Genomic DNA, 12,906 nt, shown 5'->3' with positions numbered 1-12,906 from the left:
GTTGTTTGTCTTGTGTCGTAACAAGTTTCTCAGGTGACATTTATCATTAATTGGGAGTGCAGTCGTGCTACTGTCTATGTTTCCATTCATTTCCGTTCATAGTAGACATTTTGAAGTAGTTGATCTTTAATAGTTTCCCTACAATCACAGCCTATAATGTAGAAGCAGCAGAGGGTTTATCAATTGATTGGCCTTTCGGCTAGCATTGCCAGAATACTCATTTAGCATTCAGTTCTAAAAGGCAAAGTGATAAATGCTTTTAGCAGGAGTTGACAGGTATTCCCATGGAAGTGCTCAAAGCTGTGGAAATATGCTGTGTTTTCCTGTGTGTTTCTTTTGAGAAAAGCATTGATTTTAAATGCACTTTTCAGACAGCAAGTGCACACATCACACAGGTCTTCAGAAGATCTTACCATGGTTGGTGTCATCCTACTTCTCTTCTCTAGAATTTAGCACTACATGTGTCACTGACAAACTTGAGAATTGCACTAACCTATATGCAATAGTTACAAAGTGAAAATTAAGTTTTGGTTCGCTTTTGAAAGGCTTTATCTTCCAAAGACTGTGTAATTATTCATCCATCTACCTAATTCTCCTGTCTAATCATTTCTGTCAATTCACATTTCAGAAAGGAAGGTTACATGACGCATTGTAGACCATATATGAGTCAACTGTAGCCCACACATGCTCCAAGGAATATTGAGGCTGTTGAACAACAATAGCTGTTGCAATTGTGTTGTGCAGTTTATATAGCAACCAGAGGTGAGGATAACCATGGCCTAAGGGGCAGAGTCATAAATCATAACCTTGGCATCTCGTGAGCAAAGATATAGTAATTCCCTACAGGCATGCAAGATTTCCTCTACCTGCACCAGTGTTTACAGTCAGAACAAAAGGAGCATCATTCATAAGTCCCCTAGACAATTTGATACTCCTGCACTCTCTTTATAAATGTTTCAGTGTTTCTCACCGATGACATCATCTGCTCTCCAAGCCAAGAAAAAGAAAGTAAAAAGCAACGAACAAAAGGGGCCCACACATGTTGGTCGTGTGTGCATAGCATTGTGTTGAAAGATGAGCGGAGCTTCTGAAAAACACCCACTCTTTGTTGGCATTGTGTTGCCTCGAAAGATCCATTGTTGATCTCTCCCTTTGTGGTTTTGTAAGTGCGCTCAGGTCATGTGTTCTTGAATTTCTCTATTTAAATCGTGCATGTGAAAAGGGAGTGTGTTTAGAGGTGAATAGAGTTTCTGTCAGGTCTTGTTTTTACTCTATCTGTTTGTGGTTTTATTTTCAGTGTGCCTGCAGCATGCGTTTGCTGTGTTTTTGTGCCAGTTGAAGAGCCGAGTCCAGGAGTTGTAATGGAGGGTGGGGCACTTTTATATGCATGTTGACTGAGGGGCTCGGTTACACTGCAATTAGCCGTGGTTTTCTGCCTCTCACAAGGCCACAGTCAAAAATGAAGCCCTGTAAAACAGCTGCACAACATTAACTTTTTCACTCCTCTGCCAAATTAGCAGCCTGACATCTTTAACAAAGAAAAAAAGTTTTAAGTAGAGTGAATTTATTCATGTTATATCCCACTCATATTCATCACTTTGACTAAGCTGTTGTAACTGTTGGAGAAGTTTGTCAGTGTTGCCTCTAGTTTTCATTTAACTGAAGCTTTTGAAGGTAACTGGCAACATATAGGCTATTGATAATTAAGTATCTCAGTTTACTATGCAGAGATAGTTTATATGTTTTGGTGATGTACCTTCTCATGTCAACAGCATCCTGTAAATTCACTTTGTTGTAATCAACAAGCCTCCGATCCTAACTGAACATGAATGATACACATTGTCTGCTTGTTATGCATTTTATTTAAAGTGCATTAATTTCACAACTTGGTCACAAACACTCCTGTCAAAATTTGTACTGTTGTGAAGATTTTACAGTGTGGCCAGGGACCATTTGGACATGACTACTTCAAGGATCAAAAGGTTCAACCTTTGTTGACAGAATAGTATATTACCTGCGTGTTACAGTGCAAAATGATAATAAATTGTTGACATAGTTTGCACTGGTGTACCCTGTTAACCACCTAGTGTGCAGGTGATTAATCTCCCTTGTAGAGAATCGCCTTCACCCCTTGTGTAGTCTCAACTGAGTAGTGGAATCCCTGGAGCTCAGAGGAGTTCATTGTCTTTCAGAAGGACACTAAAGCAGGGCAGATCCTGGCTGACACAAGGGCTTGACCCTCTTTCTGTGATCTGGGTCTTGTGGGAATGAACAGTCTTGTGTTTTTATCTTTGTAGCCTGATTGCCAAGTTTTTCGTGGCATTGTATCTTTTTAACCTGCTCTAATATTTCACAGTAAAGTGCTTGTGAAAGTGTCTCGGCTGAACCTCATGCACAATTGGAAAAAAAAGTGTCCTGGATTTCTCCTTCTTTCTCTCATCACGCTTTTCTTTTTGATTAAAGAGTACGTCTAAGAACTCGGTGGTGGCTCTGTGCTGCATCAGACATATCAATGAGAGAACTAGTGTGTTGGGTGTCATTCCCTTTTTCCCGTGTGTAAATTGTGGGATTAATGGCAATTTGAGTAAAACAAAGAGACAATGACTGGAAAATCATTGGGTGCCGGTGTAATTACAAGCCAATGAGATAAGTAAATAAGGGCATGATTAGGTGATTAGGATAGAAAAAAGAAAAAAACCGTGACTGCTCTGCTAATTAGGGGATGTGAAGAGATGCTGGTTGCAAAATGCAAAGGTTACAGGTTTGTGAGATATGACACCTTGGCTTACAGTACTGTCACAAACATCTCATGACCTTACCTCCAGTTATGTGTCAGTAGTATTTAGAGGTTGTGAAAAGCATGGAACACCATTATAGTCTGTGCGTTTATCACAAGTCAATATGCTATCGTCTGTTGCAAGTGGCTCAGGTTAATATTCTGCCAGTACTCAGAAATGATATTGAGGTTTTTGAAAATATTCTTAACATCAAATGTAATATTGGTCTATTTTCCAGAGTGCCAAGCCATCCTGCGCGAAGACCCCGAGTTTCCCTGTGCAGTCGGGGCTTCGGCTCCCCGGCCAGGTCATCGTACAACCCCACCCTGCCCCCTTTCCTGCTGCAGCCAAGATGGCCACCAGTGGTACCCCGCGCCTCTCCATGCCACTTCTTCTGCCTGTGACCAGTCTGCTGCTATCACTGCTGCTCACCTGCTCCAACGCCTTATGTAAGTACCATGACCGCTATGCTACAGCCGTAAACATTTCAAGGTGATGCCCCACAGGGGTTGATCATTCATAATTTGTACACTGGTTAGAGACCAGCAGTCCAGCAGAAAATGTGAGGATGGCAAGTTAGTAAAAACTTGTTGTACATTCATTGTCTTTGCTTTTTTCTCTTTTTTAAGAGTGAGCTTAAAAACATGTATTTACTTTTCAAATTTTAAGATCGGTGTTATCTGTGTAATGTGCAGCACGTGCAGAAGGGCCGTTAACTTATAAAATGTGTTAATTTCATTTAAGTGCACAACTCTGACAATGAAAAGTCATGGCTAATGTATTTTCCATCGTATATGGGCATGCTGCAGTTTCCAGCGTAAAATATTTATTGGTAGCGTAGTATATGTAATCAGTGTTTAGTCAATGTGTTTTCACTGATTTCCCTCATGGAATCCGGGACATGCTGCTGCTGATAGAAACTTACTTGGATTTCAGATGCCATATTTTCATGGATACCAGTCAGCTCCTCACATGAAGTTTCAAAACATTGATAATGCAAAATGTTTGTTTATGGCTGAATCTGTATACAGTTTTGTCCTCCTTAACTGCCCATGTCAGTAAGAGTGGAAACATCAATAGTCTCTTATCCCACCCTGTCAACTCCTGCTTTGGATTTGTTCTGCACCATTTCCCTGTTAAGATGGGCTTAGAGCAGCATTAAGGAGGCAAAACAAAGAGAAGGCTCTGCAGAGAAATGGAACGAGAGTGATGGCAAGGTGGGGAGGCTTCCCCATGGGATTCATTGTTTGTAAACCACGTGCAAGTGTGTGTTAGTGTACTGTTGAGTGAAAGAATAGTATATTAAAGGGCGTACATATTTGTGTGTTTGCCTCTAAATGTAATTTGCAAGATAAATTGCATTTTTAACCTCGCATGCTCTCTCTGTCTTTTCCTTCGTCTCAGTTTTGACATTCAGTTTATTCTCAAAGGCTCATGATTACATGAGGACCACTTGATTTCTTTTTCTATTCACAGCAAAGATGTCTACCTGTGATTGCCTGGTGGTTTGAGTGCCTTGTAGCTTAACTCGAGAGTTGCTCAGCCCAACTGGCAAAAGAATATCACAAATTTCAAACAGACAAATGTCAAACAGGTGTCTTTGTTGTCCTCCTGTTGTCCACTTGAGTAAAAGTGAAGCAAATGTTTAAAACCTCAGATGTTTTCATCAACATTTAATTTGCCCATTGTGTGTAAGAAATCCGTTTCTCCTCTTCACTGCCTCTGTTCTGTTTGAGAAACATTTATCTGCAAGTCTTTGTATACCCTGCCTGTAGTAATCATAGCTGCACACTCTCTCATTGTCTTTCATTTTCAACACTTTGCCTTCTGTCTCATCCTTCCCCTTCTGGCAAAACACACATTGTTCCTCCCAACCTTTTCATCTTTTTGGGAGGCCACACAGCACTGCCTTACCACTATATTTGAAAAAAAAAAAAATGCACACGCAAAGACTACCTTCCTTTCCTCCCTCTGACTCACCCCCCACAAGCACAACCCACACACAGCAGTGCATTTGTCCAATTATGTTCACTCCCACTCGGTGGACTGAAAGGATGCCACCGTTTTGCAGAAAAGCCCATTTGGAAGCATGATGTCATCCCTTCCTCTCACATCCCTCCCTCTCTCTGTCTCCCCCCTGCCCTCTATTCTTTTTATTTACACTCATAAATCACAGTGTGAAGGAGACGTTTTTAATCAAAAGAGAAAGAAATATGGCTCAATAAATCCTACCTCCCCAACCATATTAATGCGTGGCTTGTGTGCAAGTCTATATTTGTCTGCATGTTTGCATACGTTTGTATTCAGATATGTGTGTGTGGGTGCTGAAAGAAACTTATGCGGATTGTCAAAAAGCTTTGTCATGGGTGGCTATGGCATATTGATCAAATTACAGTCTTATGACATTTGTTGAGGCATGGCTATAAAACTGGATCCCATTATCATGCATCTGTTTTGAGTAAAATCAGGAGTTATCTTCTTTACATGTAGTACACACACATATTTTCCCCTGTTTGTTGCCTCATTTAAGAGTTTATGAAATACATTTAGATTTGAATACAGAGATATTGGTATTTGATTAACATTTAATCAAAATAACTTATACTGACAATACAAAAAAATGACATAATAGATAGATAGATAGATAGATAGATAGATAGATAGATAGATAGATAGATAGATAGATAGATAGATAGATAGATAGATAGATACTTTATTAATCCCAATTTGGGAAATTGTTTTGTTGCAGCAGCAACAAGAAACAACTGGTCAATTGTTAAGATACTGTTTGTGCAGTATTGTAATCCAGGATCTGTTGGTCATGATAAAAGGTGGCAAAATATACAACCGAAAAGCAGTTGCTTGAAGTTGGACGTATTATATGACTATGTATTAACAAGAAAATAATTCTTTATTCATATTTTGTTGATGCATTTGTTTAAGCTACAACTTGAATGATTATTTTCTTTATTGAAAAGAATCTCACTGTTTTTTAAGTAAATATTAATTTTTCATTTTTGAATACATTTTAAGTCATTGTCTTTTCTGGAATTGAGGTATTCAATCTTGCAATATTTGTTTGTATGTGAGCTTTTGTGTAAGTGGACTGACTTAATTGTTATTATTGTTATTATTTTCCCTGGCATATCACCTCTTTCTCCCTTCACTTGTTTCTTTTGGACTTTTGAAGTTCTCCACAGTGACACTCTTGGCAAAGAACTCGGAATAATAATTGGCCAAAACTCGCAGTGATGGAGTGAGGATGTTCAATTATTTATTTCCCTTTGAATCTGCCTATTAGAAAAAAAAATATGAAGCCCCCATAGTAGAGCCATCTCTCACTCTTGCATCTTGGCCCCCTGTTTGTCTTTGTCCTTCCTTCTGCTTCACTCACTCTGTATCTTCTCCAGTCAAATTATGTTTGAGGCAACACTGTCAAGTTAGAAATGTAAAATTCAGTTTTATATGCACCCTGCTGCAGTATGCAGGGCCCCATATTTTACTCTATGGGCTTTTTTCTGTTTCTCTATGTCTGAGATGAGAAGAAAACAAGTAAATTTTTAATTGCGTTACAGGCATCTGACTCGAGTAGCCTGTTTGTGCTGATATTCGGTTGAATTCTGAGAGCAGGATCGTCATAAACAGCATAAGGAAACAAGTTATTATTTAGTAGTGCAGAAGGACCTCAAACTCTCAATTTTCTGTTTCTATGAAGTCAACAGTTGTTTTTCACTTGCAATTGAAAAACTTGTGATCATCTCATGTCACTGTAAATGTGAGGAAATTGCCAAGCAGGATAAAACCAGGCACCAAAACCTGGTTTGCTGATAAGCCATGGCTTTGTAGATGACAGTTTGTCAAAAGAAGACATTTCAAGTTATGGTTACCTAAGTAACCATCTTGTATATGTCCTACCTACAGGTGGAAAACTTGTAGGTGTTCAAGATTCCTGAACAGCATTGATAAGAATATATTAGATTAAAATGACCTGAAGGTAGAAACCTTTATGTACTCGGGCTCATGCTGTATAATTACACTACTTCTTTATTGCTTTATGCATAGTCTGTTAATACTAGTACCTCAAAAGCATTGTGGCAGTAGTATTAGACAAACATATTGGTGAAATGTACAACCCTAATTTAAAAATTAGGGTTGTTAATAAATTAAATGTTTTCATGGTATTCTACTATTTCATGAAAAATATTAGCTCCTCTCGAATTTTATGGCAGCGACATGTCTCAAAAAAGTTGTGACAGGGCCACAACAGTTTGTAAATGTGATGAGATCAGTTGCTGGACCTGGCGATGAATGTTGTCTCATTCTAGCTGCTCAGCAGTCCTTGGTCTTCTATGTCATATTTTGTGTTTGATGTGCTAAACGTTTTCAGTTGGTGAAACGTCTGGACTGAAGGCCAAGTCGAGCACCCAGACTTTTCTTCTATGAAACCATGCTGTTATAATAGATGCAGTATGTGTTTTAGCATTGTGCAATTATGCAAGGCCTCACCTGAAAAGTATGTTGTCTGGTTGGGAGCATATATTGCTCCAAAACCTACTCTTTATCTTTCAGCCTTGGTGGCACCTTTACAGATATGTAAGCTGCCACTGCCTTAGGTACTAATGCACCCCCATACCTTTAGAAATGCAGGCTTTATAACTGAGCGCTGAAAAACAAGCCTGACGGTCTCTCTTCTTTTAAGTTTGGAGGACACGGGGCCCATGATATCCACAAAGAATTCCAAATTTTTATTCGTCTGACTGAAGAACTTTTACCCTTTGCCTCAGTCCATTTTAAATGAGCTTTGGTCCAGAGAAGATGACAGCTTTTCTGTATCATGTTCACATATGGCTTCTTCTGTGCTGGATAGAGCTTTAACCTGTATTTGTATATATACATATATATATATATATATATATATATATATATATATATATATATATATATATATATATATATATAACGATGAACTGTGCTCACAGTTAATGATTTCTGGAGGTGTTCCCGAGCCCATGCAGCGATTTTCATGACTAAATCATCATCTGCGTTCAATACATTGCCACCCGAGGGCCTTGAAGATCACAGGCATGTAACATTGATTTTTAACTGTGTCTTTTGCACACAGAAATGTCTTCAGATTTTTCATTATTATATTTTGTACTGCAGAAGATGACATATTTAAAGCCTTCTCAATTTTGCGAGGGAAATTTTTCTGAAACACTGCTCCAACCTTTTGTTACTCCATCACAACTTTCTTGAGATGTGTTGCTGCTGTCAAATTCATGAAATGCTAAAATGTCTCAGAATCAAAGTTTTATATGTTTTTTTTGTGTTATATTGTGAGTAACATATCGGTTTATGTTGTTGTTTTATTTGATTTTCAAATTGTTGCTATTATATTGACAGTGTCCCAATTTTTTTGGAATACTGGATTGTATTTCATCGAAAGCAATCTTTTGAAAACCCAGTTTGGATAAAAGAAGTGTCCTCTAAGCTTGCACACTTCGATGATGATGTGTACTGTGTATCTTCTCTTTTTGCCATCGTCTCTCTTTCTCAGCTTCTTTTCATTAGCATGCTCCAGTAGTTTGAGTGATGTTGCATGAACTCAGTTTGACAGAGAGATACATGAGATTGAAGTGTGTGAAAGGTGCTTTTCCTCTACCTGCTAGTAAAGTGAAGTCCAACACATCACAGAGGTGATGAATTATGCCGTCCCCAGCGTTTTGATGGGAAAGTTGAGATCACAGAAAGTTTTCGAACATCTTTAAGAGAGAAAAAAAAATCCTTGATGCTTTGTTGGTCCTGTAATTCTTTAAACCATCTTTCTTTGATTCTGCACAAGTTGCTTGTCCCTTAATATAGCTTCACTTTTATAGCAGTGTTTTATGTGTTGTTTTCAAGATCTTTTTTCCTTTCTATTTTCCCTCTCCTGTCATTTGTGTTGATCAGACCTATAACACCTTCAACAAATTGAGTTTTCCTCTTCATTTGATGAGCCAACAAGTGTCAGTTGCCTCAAGTAAGTCTTTAAATGACACAAAATTGTTCTCATTTCACCTCTCTGTGCACCATTTTGATATCTGACACTCTTAAACTTAATTCCCATTCTCCCTCTGAGGAACTGAGCCTATTTATTTTTCAATTGGTTGAAAGATACTTAGTGTCGTTTGCTTTTTTTCTTTAGCCTTCAACAGTGGTTTCAGTGGGACCAATTTGTGCATATTACGAGTGCGCCATTCTTTTTAGAAAGAGTTTTTCACCTCTGGATACCACCATGCTAAAACTTCATATTGAATTCTCATCTCCTGCCACGAGTCCCTTGAGGACTGGTCTTATATGGTCTGGCCTTTGAATTAATTTGAAGTACAGTCAACATAGATGGCACTTTGTATGATGCAGTTTCGTTCCTTCTTCTGATAATATGCTTATTTATTTTAGAATCTATTACCGAATATGTTAATGCTTCATTAAGAACTTTGTAACTTCAGTATGTGAATGTTGCTTATTTCCAAAGGCATCGCTAGTAGACATATTTTTATTCAAAGCAAAAATTCTTAATAAATTGCCAAAGTTTTAATATTGGTCTTTAAAATGTTTTGAAATATGCAATTACTATTAAGTATTTTGATTATCCAGTGATATTTGTGGTATTCAGTTATATCAGTGATATTGTATGTAACATATATAGAATAAAAAAGAAAAGAGAGAATACAATTTAAAGACTGGCAATGAACTGCACAGTGCAGGCAAAAAAAAAAACAACTTGCACCCCATTTGCCCCAAGAGCAAACTCCAATTAGTCTTTCTTCATAATGATTTAATTGGAAAAGCAACTGTTTCATTAAGCCTTAAGCTTGCGTGGTGAAAGTAGGGTTATATTGGGATGGGAGCTGACACGGACGTGCCCCGTAGAGTATGTCTGCAGATTACTTTTAACTGTTTTTTTATTTGATTTGATGTGATTTGGTTGGATTTTATTTTTGTTATTAGTTGGATTATTTAAATAAATTTTTTTAACAGACGGATTTTTCACACAGATATACTTAATCAGGAAATTCCCAATATTTTAATAGTTTTTCAAACAGAGAAAACATCCATTTCTGCAATTCTCTATTATAAATATTTGTCAGTGTTAATAGAATGACTATTAGGAGTATGTCAAATCAGATACCAGTGAAATAGGATTAACTTTGCTATCAGATCTTTACATCTTCATCCTTGTAGGTGTTTTTTCTATTCTTGGTACCAAGGTGTTGCTCTAATATCAAAACAGTTTTCCCATTAGAAATCGATAACACACTAAATCAACTTTTTTATATCTTCTTTTTTCTTTTCCTCTCTCTCTTCTTCACTTGGTTCAACTTTTTGCCCAGGTGTACTGGTCTTTGTTGGAAGTGATTTTGTGTGAAAACTTCCACTTGAGATGAAGCAAGGCAGGTTTTAGGTAAAGTAAAGGCTTGGTTTCCACGGTGATGGAGCTTGCCCAAACAGCCTGTGAGAATTGGTCCTGATTGATGGAGTTTGGTTGTTTAGGCCTAGACGGTGTGTGTGTGTGTGTATGTGTGTGTGTGTGCGCGCGCATGTATGTGTGCGGGCATTTACTCATGCATTCACTTGATTGCACGCTTGGCTAAGTCAGTCTGTCTTTTGGTTTGTCTTCCTTTTCCTGTTTGCTCGTATATATAAATCTACATAGGTGTGTGTTCAAAATGATCTGGATGAGTCTAGGGTCTTCCTTAGGTTCTGGCAGACAAACCGCTCCAGCAGCTTGATGGCCTCCTGAAACTTTTTTTTTAAATTGCTGTTGGACTGCAAATGCTGAAGTCTTCCAATCTTTTTTTAAAAAAAGATAAAAATTTGTTGGCTCTCGTTGGATTTTTTTAAAGTAGCTTGACGGGAAATGGGGTACAGAGAGAGAGTGAGGGGAAGACATTCAATAAAGGGCCACAGGGCCTCCGTACACGTGCCGCCTGCTCATCCCCGTGAGCTAAATAATTGCCTTTTTTTTCATAGGTTTTTGTTTTACTTCCAAGCAGTGTAGGCAGTGCATGTGTGTGTCATGCTTCTGTTGTTTGGGTAATATGGAAATTAAGTTTAATCCTTGTTTAAATTGGTAACACATCGTGGCTCATATTGGGCTCATCCACTTTATAAACATATAAAAATAGAGTTAAGATTATACCTATCAGTGAATGCAGGCAGTGAAGTGCTTGTTTGGATAAAGTGTCAGTGAGTGGGATGAACATATGCTGAGGAAGTTGTGCACTTTTTACTCTTTTCTTTGAGTGAAAAACAAACAAAAAACCTTTTATGTAATTCTGAATCCCTATACCCTTTTCTATGAGTAACACATGAGCACTAGTTGAAACTGGATTTGGTCTCTGGCTGTAACACCTCTAATAATACAAGATGTTTTTTTCAGATGTTGCTGGTAAAGGTGCTGTGAAATACCTATTTGTTGCATGATGGATAACAAGTGCCCTTTCCCAATTCTCTTTCTTTCTCTGCAAATGACTTGAATGGTTGTGCATCATTTTGTCTCCCACTTTGCTAATTCAGTGGATGATGGCTCCTATTTATGACCCGAGAAGCTTTTCTCCATCAACTATGGTATTAGTCATGAAGCCAGTCCCCTCCCTCCTCTTACAGCCCCCTACCAGGCGACAGCAGTAAAGTACTGTAAATGGAGCCGTCTCATATTCACATTCCTACCTCCCACTCTACGGATTTATAATCACTGTGCTGGTGTGTTTTGTGTTATCGGGTCCGGCAGAGGTAGCAGCCAGTAGCAGGTGGTTTCTGTATTAGCTAAACAAGCGTCTGTATGCACAGTGTGAGTTTTTTTTTTTTTTTTTTTGCTTTTTATTCAGTCCTGTTTGCGTTGATCTGTTCTATTCCCGGGGCCATCTGAAGATAGACGGGCCCCCATTGCTGGTTATTTTAGCTGAGGCCCTGTCCCCCTGCCAGGCAGATAAAGACTGGTCTTGTGTGCTTATCTGGGCAGTGCTTTACCTCAGCCTGTCTGAGAGAAGCTTAGGGAACAGAGAGGGACTTAGGAAGGGACAAATGACCACTGAAGGAGGAGTGTCCTTTCAATGTCATCTCTGTTAACACAACACATGCGATTTGTTGGAGATTTACAAAAGACACCGGACAGGAAATAAAAGTTTATACATTTTTAGAAAAGGTGACCCAAGTAGGAATAGAAGCCCAAGTGTACTTCGTGTTTTGGATAATACACCTATGCTCCAGCTCAATGTCACTCTAAAGGTTGTCATACAGAACAGAATTCAGTCAGCTTGGTAACTTGCACTGTTGACTTCAACTATGGTTCCAACTTGACTGGGCCACTTAATTGTACCCTGGTCCTTCTTGCAGTAGATGTGTACAGGAGTGGAATTGAGTTTTTGACAGAGATATGGCCAATGGCTCGACATTGTGAACTGTGTGAGAAAACATTCATGTCATTCTGCAGCTTGTTGCTTTCTCTTTGAGAGATCATTGTATTTGTTTGTGTGACTGAATTCACTGCCCGGATTTTTTATTGAAGTTACTTGCATGGTGATTTTGTTAGATGATGCTGCAGTTATAAAATGAGGGTTCCATTAGAGAAGATTAACAGTCTGGAAAAGCTTTAAGGGAGAGCGAGTTGACTCATATTCTTCGTGGGATGATTTTCTGTGACAATTTCTGAAACATTTAGTCATCTGACAAAGGAAACAGAAAAGTTTGTGAAAAAGCAGCTTCATTGGAAATTTGGCTGTATTAATATCAGTGTGCAATGCATGAACATGTTCAAAAGAACACGCATATAACTGTGTGTAGTCACAACTAAAACTGTGTGCATATATGTTATTTTTATCAGATTCATAAAGCTGTGCATACGTTTGGTTCTCTTTTGTAAATTTCTGTCATTGCGAAACAATGTACATGTGCTCAAACATCATTTTTATTCCCATTCGTAGCCAAGAAATCATTTTCACCACAACTAAATAAGCATTTTAATGAAAGCAGCGATGGCGAAGAGGCACTAAAGCATAAAACAGACTCTCATCAGTGAAGCGGAGCAAAAGGACATCGGTTCTATACAGTGATCTCAGTTCTGTAATCACATACAAAACAATTATTG

The 12,906-nt window shown here is 38.3% G+C and overlaps 1 protein-coding gene across 7 annotated transcripts in view; it reads left to right on the top strand.

The window, feature by feature from the left end:
• The window catches only part of ptprsa (protein tyrosine phosphatase receptor type Sa), a 221,115-nt gene that overhangs the window by 97,563 nt on the left and 110,646 nt on the right, over positions 1-12,906 (top strand). For all 7 annotated transcript variants that reach the window (XM_075485598.1, XM_075485596.1, XM_075485599.1 and 4 more), the window contains one exon: positions 3,016-3,226. In XM_075485598.1, the coding sequence (XP_075341713.1) occupies positions 3,130-3,226 (97 nt within the window). In that variant the 5' untranslated portion in view covers positions 3,016-3,129. The remainder of the gene's footprint in view (positions 1-3,015; positions 3,227-12,906) is intronic.

This window comes from Odontesthes bonariensis, chromosome 15 (assembly GCF_027942865.1).
Source record: "Odontesthes bonariensis isolate fOdoBon6 chromosome 15, fOdoBon6.hap1, whole genome shotgun sequence".
NCBI classification, from domain to species: domain Eukaryota; kingdom Metazoa; phylum Chordata; class Actinopteri; order Atheriniformes; family Atherinopsidae; genus Odontesthes; species Odontesthes bonariensis.
This window is presented reverse-complemented; position numbering and strand designations above follow the sequence as displayed.